This window comes from Montipora foliosa, chromosome 14 (genome assembly GCF_036669935.1).
Source record: "Montipora foliosa isolate CH-2021 chromosome 14, ASM3666993v2, whole genome shotgun sequence".
Lineage (NCBI taxonomy): Eukaryota > Metazoa > Cnidaria > Anthozoa > Scleractinia > Acroporidae > Montipora > Montipora foliosa.
The window spans coordinates 10,182,478-10,192,477 of NC_090882.1; the positions used below are offsets into that span (position 1 = coordinate 10,182,478).

The window sequence follows — 10,000 nt, forward strand, 5'->3', positions numbered from 1 at the left end:
TCCAGTTATTTTTTCAAGTGGCTCACAGGTTCACACGTTTAATTATTTTGTAATGTCCTGTCCCGTTTTGAAGTCTCAGGCCCGTTTTAAACGTCGCATTTTATATGTGCCGAATCTAATGCAAATGAGAAAAATCTATTGTTTTTGCTCATTTGCTTAAGATTCGGCACATGTAAAATACGACGTTTAAAACGAGCCTTAGTTTTTCAAGCTTTGGTAATAAACTCAGTTTAAAGATAACAAAACACGCTGTTGAGTAAAACTCACTCATTTCTTTGTTAAATTGCCTGCAAAAAACTGAAAATTGCTCTGACGGACGTTGTCCTGCATGTCATGCATGTCTTGCAGTTGCACTAAGCAAACGTTTATTGCACACATTAAGGAAGGTTTCCTCTCCCTTTCAATCTAATCTGATGCCAGGTCAAAAATTTTCTTGGCTTTACGTTTGCACCAAATAATATCGCAAAAGCCGGGGGTTAACAGCAAAGGGCAAGAAAAAAGACAGATGAAGAAAAAGGAAAGGAAAGGATCTTTATTTAAGTGTCTAGTCGTTCTAGCGCTGGAGCGCTAATTGGGGACACTGTAAACTGAAATGAACAATGAAAGTAAATCAAGTCAAATATCGGTTTTTGAGGAGAGGGGAAACCGGAGTACCCGGAAACCTCTCGGTGCAGAATAGAGAACCAACAAACTCAACCCACATATGACGCCGAGTCTGGGAATCGAACCCGGGTCACATTGGTGGGAGGCGAGTGCTCACACCACTGCGCCACCCCTGCCTACCTACCAAAAATATGTGCAGAAGACTCTACGCACAAAGAGAATACATAGCAGGGGATTGACAGGAAAGACCTATTGCGCAACTTTTCAATTTTCTTGACACAGATAAAAATAAAAATTATAAAACAGAGAAATTCCACTCATTTTCTGATTGGATTTCAATATGGCAACCCAGTAATAAGTGTAAAAAGGAGATAAGAAACACAAGCTGCAAGCAAATGTTTTAAGCTATGCTGCCTCATTACTTGTTCATAAGAAATTATATCCAACCAATTGATGATTTATTTATGGAAACTTGGATAGTGCATGTAGGTGGTACAGTAAACAAGACTGTATCGACGCTCCCCACAGAAAAGAAAGCAAAGCTGTAAAATAACAATAGGACATCCAAAAATAATTAACGATTGAGTCTCAAGTGTTAATTATTGTTGAAATTGGGCTGGACTCAACAGTTGATTCTAGTCCAGTTTCAACTAGAACTCACAGTGTGTGCCTGTGTGGTTGAATATACATGTAGTTTAACATCATGAAAATTTGATTTCACCAGAAGAGTCCAATTGCCACGATGATCAAAAGATTGATGGCTGACGTTTCATATGTTAGCCCTTCGTGAGAGTAAACTGAAGAATAGTGGGTCGTTTGAGGTTTCGAATCATTGGAAGCATAGTGCAGGGGAGCTATATGCCATTGGTGGAGATATGACAGCAGAAAAACATGAATAACTTAGTTGACTGAAAAGTGTGCATTGATTCCATAGGGCTTGATGGTGCAAAGTTGAAAGAAAAGTTCTGTTCCTGGTTTTTGCAGCTTATAAGGAGTTTCCTTGGTGTTGGGAAAGATCACATTTTTCCTGTCATGTTAACTTGGGTAGAATGGTTCAGAAGACTGAAATGGCATACAATGGGTTTTGATGCATCTTTGTCATTTTTTGTAACATCATGAAATCTAGTCTAGATTGAAGTTCTCAATTAGCACCAAAACTTCTTTGCTCCATCATACTACAAAATAACAGTACTTTCGAAACACTTTCTGACACCATGCTGTGCTACTATCCGAGCACTATACTTATTTTATTGCTGATTAAAACTTCCTTTCCATCAAGAAAAAACTTTCTTAAACTAATACTTCCGCAGATAAAATTGTACCTATTTGGAAGGTATTTCCATTTTTGTTCAAACAGAGCAGGAGTCAATGATGGTTGTTCAGCCAGCTGAAGGATATGATCTTCTAGCACTGTACCTTCCTGAGGGTCATCACTAAGGATTTCCCCACCCTAAAACATTTGTAAAAAAATTGGTCTCAGACTACAAATATCTATGGAGTCATAAATTATAAAGGGGGCTAGTTTCAGTAAAGATTATGATGCAAAAATATCTAAAGGCAATCAGGGTTTTATCAGTCCAGTGATTCCCTCAAGCATCGAGGATCGAGTTGAGGTGTGAATGAATCAAGTGTTGATTCTCAACTTGATCCTCGATTATCGCGAGGATTTATTCCAAATGTGAGGTATTTTTAGAATTGGATGCAGATTGGCCAAAGTGAAAACAGCATAATTACCAGCAGATTCCCAACAGCAACATGGCATTCTGATGACACATTATCTTCATCTGTTTGTAGTGCTTCTCTTTGGTACACAGGTATTTCTATATCTGTGAGTAAAAAGAGAAAACAGACAACTAGGGGCTGCAATCAACTATTGTAACTATTGTAGTTCTGCAAAGTTGTATGGAGGCGAGCACCCTATCTTACACCAAAAATAATGAATGACATTATGACCTGTTTTCAGGCAGAGTACTGCTCACCCTTACCATAATTAGAGGCAAACTGTTCTGAATGAGTAATGAATGAATCACTGAATGAATGCGTAATTAACCCCTGCCCTAGGGGAGAAATTGCAAACAATGGTTATGCAAAAGTTTTGGGGGGTGATAGAGGTGTGCAAGTAGTGAACACTGTCTTAAATCACTTAGTTATCATATGACACTTTCCGGCTCCGGGCATGAAAAACATTATTTGAGTAAATCCTTACCACTGGGTTCTTCAAGTGGGTATGGCCTCCCTTTGATGTAAGGAATTGTTTGTGTAATGAAATGAACTGAGGACTGCCCATACACTACAGACAGTGTGTTGAACTCTTCAAATAAGGATTCCTGTCAAGGAACAGAGTAATTGTAAAACTAAAGTCACAAAAAAAGGATGTGTTCCTCAGTTGTAATTAAGGGTGCTGGACTTGCATTCTGATGATCTAGATCCAGTTGTTCCAAGGCTGGATGACTTCACTCAGTGGACAAGTCGCTATATTATATCTCTCAGCTTTAAGGCACGCTATGATTGGCTAAATTAGTGGGCTGTATTCTACAGTATGGCCTGCAAAATTGAAATTTCAATGAAACGTTCTCTTGCAGTTTTTCATGTCATTTCTGTTACATGAACTTGTAAAATGTCTCAAGCAACTACTGCAAACAGACAAGAGTTTCAATAAACTTTGGATATTGTCCTTCAGTAGCATTTTAAATGAAACAGTTTAGAATCCAATTGAGGCCTTACACTACTGTAAAATTGATGTTAAAATCGTTAAAAAACGTTTAGAATCCCAGCTTTCGCCGATCTGCGGCATCATCAGGGATGATGATGATGCCGTAGATCGGCGAAAGCTCAGATTCTAAACGTTTTTTAACGATTTTAACATCAATTTTACAGTAGCGTAAGGCCTCAATTGGATTCTAAACTGTTTCAGACAAGAGTTTGTTTTTCGGATTTTGACATGGCAATCTTTGTGGCAGTTGAACCTTCCACTTGACTTCAACTCGTTTCCTTTCCCACGTGCTGATTACCAAAGAGATATAATTAACATCTTACTAACCACATTAGACATGAGAAATTGGGGGGTCTCCCAAAAAAATTAGAGGTAAAAAGGAGAGTGTTTGAAAAAAATAAACACTCTCAAGAGGGGTACCTTAAATAAAGAAAACAAGTGGCCATTAGCCAATGTACAAACTATTTAACAAAGAGAGAGAGTGTAAAATGGGGTTAAATGAGGTTAAACGAAGTTTAACAAAGTAAACAACTAGGAGCGACTGCAGCGTATTGGTCAGTGGTTTTAGTATACTTGCGCATGCGTGGAATACCTCGTGCTTTGGGCTGTACCGCTTATTTATCAGTGTGGCGGGAAGTAGGAGCATTGTGTGGAGCGTTTAGCGGTTTTCTTTTTTTTTTTTTTTTTTTTTTCCTCCCCTCTGCTTTCCACTGTGTATCAGTGTGACGGGTGCCCATTCTTCTCGGGGGCGTGGGGGCTCATGGCTGGGTTGTCAGGTTTTGCCAGCCATCGGTGCAGTCTCCATCTTGGAGCTGGCTGCCAATAGTGGAAGCTCCAGGATGTTTCGGGCACCCAACCTCCAAAGAGCGACGATGTTGTTTACTTCCTTGCTAGCAGAGGTCTGTTTTCTTTTGCACTCGCTGCGCTTACGAGTACGGGAAAAGAGATCTCTGCCATGGGTGGAAACTCAGTGTTAAGAAGGCACAACGGTTACTTAGCGACTGGATCCTCACGTGATACTTCATGTTACGTGGGCTCACTAAACAACAGCGGAATTAATGTAAAGGAATGCACGGGACACAGCGGGCTCACGTCACAGTCAGCAAACATTATCGTGGGGTATGCGGTTTGAAGAGTCCCTTCCAAGGTTGTAGACGGCGGTAGGATCAAAGTGAGCTTTGACCTATGGCATAGGTCTCTTTTCCCGTACTCGTCAGCCAAGGGGTTGACAGGCCTACAATATGACTCCCTTATACGTGGGTCTGGTTTCCTTTTTCTTCGTCATAATTTTGCTCTCTCGAGATCATATTTGAATGGACGCCTCTTTGAGGCGCTTCCAGTAAGATTTCATTTAGCAATGGTTTTTATTCTATTAGACTTTAGATTTGGACCTTCATACTACTGTGACATTTTTCTTCCAAGAAAATAGTTCGCCTTCATGATATATTTTGTAGTTTCTTCTAACAAACCATGCATTCTGATTGGTCAGAAAAAAAAAGTCTCAGAAGGTGAAATAAACTAGCTGTACAAATGCAAAACAAATAATCTAACTGCCCATGAAAAAAATAATGTTTCTTGCCTTTGAATCAGATGAGCAGACATTCAAGCTCCATGGATTTGTCACTGACTTCATATTTGAACCACAGACAACTCTCTCAGCCTGGCACAAATATAATAAGAAATAATTATACATAGATTTAGCCAAGCCCAAAAACGGAGCGCCTGGGTTATCTTTTCTTACAATGAGTTAACCTGGCTTGAGCTTGTAATGAAATCGAAACCCAGAACCTGGTCAGCAGCCAACTTAAAAAAAACCAGCTGACCACGATACGATGAGCTCTAAACTTGAGCCCATGATATGGTCACATTGGCATATATGGCGGAGTGGACGTACCTACGGTCATACGGTGACCAGAACAAAATTTTCTCACACAGATGGGTTACCATAGATATACCCAGGTTTGATTGTTCAAAAGGGTTAATGCTATAAGAAACAGACGATAAGGACATCGGACATACTGACACAGGTTAGGTCACTACGTAATATTCCCATGCACGGTATTAAAGTATTTAATATAGCACTGATCAACAGTGTTTAACTCAAAGCACCTATTCCGAACAGTGCTGATCTACAAGTACTTAAGTCTAAGCACCCATTTTGAACCGGGTAGCTTTCAATTTTGGTGATGGGTATCTATTTCATTGGCTTGCTTCCATAGTCTAGCGATTATCAACAATGCAAGTGTTGGTAATAGTCCAGGCTCAACCTTCTCGACCTTCTTGGAACTTTTTTCTAATTAAATTAATGAAAATTTTTCTAAGTATAGAGTTAACTTCATGTAACTGAAGTGAAAGAGGAAATGTCCTTCTAGGCTATCCCAAATAACGCTAAACGTTCAAAAGAGGAAGCCCTGTTGCAAAATTAATGAGAAAGGGATCTGGATGGTGCTGGAGGGTAGCCTCGTAATAAACATACCTAACCTTTCTATCGGTCATTTACATTTCTTCAACACGGATATTTATTGATTCGATTGTTTTTGTAATGCGCAAGCTCCCGCCTTGTAGACGTACTCATAAAATTTGACCCAGAGCAAAGACGTAAATTTGCGTCATTTCCACGTCACGGCATGTGATTACTCAAGATGTCGATCTTCAAGACTAACGTGCTTTCTCAGAACACAAATTCGTACTCCAATCCAAGGGTACCTAGAATTCTTTACTTTAGGCAATTACAAAACGAAACATCAAGCGTCTCCTGTGCGTGTTGCAAATACATTAGTCTACATTGTTTGGGTTTATTTTTACAAATAAAGAGACATCAAATGTCGATGTAGAGCATCTCTTTCTGGTTACCAAATGAAAAAGTATTCAATCTGCACAACCTGCATAATCTGCAATCTGCACGATCTGTATTTTAACATGACAGCAAATTCCATCCCTCTGATGCCCGTTTTGATTTTGAAACGGTAAAGTATATATATGCTGACAAATGATTGATTCTTGTTGACCTATGTTGGGTTTTTGGGGCCAGCAAGTGGACGATTTAACCTTGTCATCAATGGTTTAGCTGATGACAAAATTTGAGCGGATCTGCCGATTTTGTGGGAATTTATCGCTCTTTGCCTAAAGGTACAGTTAGCTCTTTCACCAAGAGACCAGCCTTAACTATTTAATAGTCAATAAGTGCAAGGGAAGACGAAACTTGACCACTGAACATCATTTAAACCTGCCAGAACTACCAAGACACGCTCTTTGCGTGAAGGTACAGTTAGCTGTTTTACCAAGTGACCAGCCTTAACTATTTAATAGTCAATAAGTGCAAGGGAAGATGAAACTCGACCACTGAACACCATTTGAACCTGCCAGAACTACCAAAGACACATTGGACTAGAGGTAGGCAGGCTACATCATTTTTGTAAAAAAAAATATTTTTGCTAGATGGTAAATATGAAGCAAAAATATGAACACACATTACGTCTGAGCTGCCTGTCAAAACCGAGCCACTCTTGAGCGTTTTACCTACAATCATAGACAAAAGTAGTTGGGAAGGTTATGTAAAATAATGAACCACACCAGAGCTGTATTTCAACCCGCTTCTGTTGAAGCTCAAGAGAACTAGTTTCACTTTCTCTTACATAGCCCCCCTCCCCCCTCTTCAATGTTGGAAGGTAACTCAACAATTTTCCACTGAAACCATTCAGTTTTGCACAACATTGAAGTAGGGGGGAGGGGAGAGAAGCAATGAAGACTTCAAAAGTGCTAACCTTCCCAACAGTTTTGTCTAGGATTGTAGTTTGCTGCTCCTGTAGTCCTGCAGTCAATGAATATTTTCGGGTGAAGTATATGACTTGTGTGACTTCAAAGACAAAGTATTATAATAATTATTAAGGATCCGAAACAATTTCAGCTCTTGTATCGTTAAGTGATCTCTGTAAACTGCCTGATATAACCTTCATTCATGACTAACCCATTGTTTGCACTTGAACATATTGCCGCATCATTTTGAAAGGAATGGATAATGATTACAAAAAGCTGAAATCATACTGGTTTTTTTTAAGGGAATGTTAAAAAAGCTGTAAGAATGAACATACTCTTATTTCACTGACTGTAATACCTCTTTTGTATTAGTCTTGAGTAATCTGTAATACAACAGTGCTCTATCATGTACATCCATGTGGGTCTCTTCATCTGAAAATGAAACAAAAAACACGTTTTGCAGGAGGAAAGAAATTCCTTTGTGGCCTATCAGTTAGTACATAGATCATGAAGTTGTAGAGGAACGTGTGACAAAGCCCTAAGAACGTCTGCGTTGGAAGCTAGATTCATGTATGCTTGCAAGACGTATGCACAAGAGCTAGGCAAACAATAGAGCCAAAAGGAATTTTTACTATTGGGGAAGCGGTGAATGAAAAATCCCAGCCACCTGTAACTCTCACAAACACTCAGCTTTTACTATCCAGAGGCTATTTTTACAAGGAAAATGTTTTACATGTATTCGTCAGCTTCAACACAATAAATAAATGTAAAACATAATTTATAGCCCTATGTAACTAGAGAATTAACTACGAATGAAAGAAATGTACCAAGTGCAGTTTATATACACTGTACACGAAAGATAGAAGATATTGTCGCACTTAACTGGACAATTTAAGCAATTTCCACTTTACAGACACCTGCAAAATTCAGGTGCGTCAACAGGATTCAAACCCATGACCTCTGCGATGCCAGTGCGATGCTGGTGCAATGCTGGTGCAATGCTGGTGCAATGCTGGTGCAATGCTCTATCAACTGAGCTATGAAGCCACACAGTTGGGAGCGGGCCAATTTGTTGAGCTCACGTGTTGCCGTGAAAGGACTAGTGAATGAAAGAAATGTATACTACGATTCTCAGTTGAGTATGACACTAGGGAAGTTTGGGGATAAAGTTTTAGTGTTAAAGTTACCATGTTCTCAAGGGCAACTTGCTTTGTTTCCATGTTCAAATTCAAGTCTATTATTAAGTCAATGTCAAATTAATACAAAACAACGCTAGCCCGGCCTGCAAATAGCTAAAGTTAATCTAGGACTTCTGTAAATCTAAGTGTGAGTATTACATAAGTAGAGATAAAATATATGTGTATGCACATCGAATAAAATAATCGGTATTAAAGTCTAACAATAAATAAATAAATACATAAATAATTAAAATAAATAAATAAACAAAATAAGTAAATAAATAAATAAAATAGAATGGAAATTGCGGTTAGATAAATTTGCTTTTAGAAATTAGAATAATTTTTCAGGGTTTGACATCATTTAACTAGTTATGGTCACCAGTTTGAATTTAACCGTTACCAATCAAGGCTGCTGCCTAAGAAAATTTTAAAGGGGCCCTCAGAGCTAAACGCTGAGAACTTAGGAGCCCAACACATGAAGTGAAAGGTGTTGCTGTGAACAATTAAGGCGCCCAGAGCTATTCTTCGGGAGCCCCAGGCTACCGGGCTCCTGTTAGGCAGCAGCCTTGCCAATACTAGATTTTGGCGAACTTCATTGCTCATGACGTCAAGGCCGTAAAAGTTACTCTTGGAAATGAAGCAAGTTGCCCTTGATAACATGGTAACTTTAACGCTGAAACTTTGACACCAAACTTCCCTAGTGTCATACTCAACGGAGAATGGTAGTATTTGACATGCGGTTTATATACGAAGGATAGTTGTGATACGCACGCTTAACTGTACAGTAATGATTGCTTAAATTGGCAGTTAAGTGCCAGGATCACTTCTATTAAAGAATAATGTGCAGAGCTAGAAATCCAAGAAAACCCAGCTAAATTGTTTGCCCCACATAAAGAAATAGGCCTGCAAAAGGAAAGACAGAAATCTCTGAACAGGAGTCACGGATGAAGCCACGGCACTTTACTCCCTGGTGAGCCATTTCAGATTGATTTTCTGGAGTTTCTGTGATCATAACAAATTACTGATCAATACTTCATTCTGCCTGCTACTGTCTATTGCACTATTACAGCAGTCTAAAACAAAATTTGGCCATAACTCAATCAGTGATTGGTTCAAAGTTCTCACGCCACTTTTTCAACCAATCAGAAGTGAAACCAAAACCAATCGTGGCTCGCACATGCGCATTTTCCCTCGCTTTGTCTCAGCCACATGTAATTACCGGTACTTCGAGTTTTGATTCAGTTTACTGGATTGTCTCCATCCTTTTTGATTGGCCAAAGTAATTACTCTGGTTTTGCTTTTACGACACTCATTTGAAAATTGCTCTAAAATGTTGAAAAGAGCAGTAAAAACTCACCAACACAAAATTTGAGAAGTCTTCCAAGCATGTGCTGACATTCGGGTGGCTTCTTGAAAAACAGTTTCATAGTTGCCGTCAAAAGCTGCAATTTGACCTCCGCCGACTGCTCTGAAGCTATTTTATCTATCAGAGGCTCCAGAAGATAAGGACTATTGGGAATGGACTAAAAATTAAAAAAAGAGAGAAACTGATAATATTTATTTTAGTTTCATAGCAAATAGTAGCAGAGTCAGGGAGGAGTAGAGGTGGCAGCTCAGTAGCCTTGTAATGCAGAAAAAAAACCAATTCCAGCTGACATTAAGGGGCATGCCTTAGTATCATTTGCACTGCAAACTGACTAATGGTATTATGTAGCAAAGTAAGAAAGAAATGATCCTAGCACTTTAATAT

The 10,000-nt window shown here is 39.1% G+C and overlaps 1 protein-coding gene across 2 annotated transcripts in view; it reads right to left on the reverse strand.

Moving 5' to 3' along the window:
• Nucleotides 1–10,000, reverse strand: part of LOC137985179 (AP-4 complex subunit beta-1-like) — a 33,296-nt gene that overhangs the window by 3,406 nt on the left and 19,890 nt on the right. For both annotated transcript variants that reach the window (XM_068832700.1, XM_068832701.1), the window contains exons 12-17: nt 9,608–9,773; nt 7,431–7,504; nt 4,896–4,976; nt 2,810–2,930; nt 2,338–2,429; nt 1,926–2,053 (exon numbers count right to left, since the gene is read on the reverse strand). In XM_068832700.1, the coding sequence (XP_068688801.1) occupies nt 1,926–2,053; nt 2,338–2,429; nt 2,810–2,930; nt 4,896–4,976; nt 7,431–7,504; nt 9,608–9,773 (662 nt within the window). The remainder of the gene's footprint in view (nt 1–1,925; nt 2,054–2,337; nt 2,430–2,809; nt 2,931–4,895; nt 4,977–7,430; nt 7,505–9,607; nt 9,774–10,000) is intronic.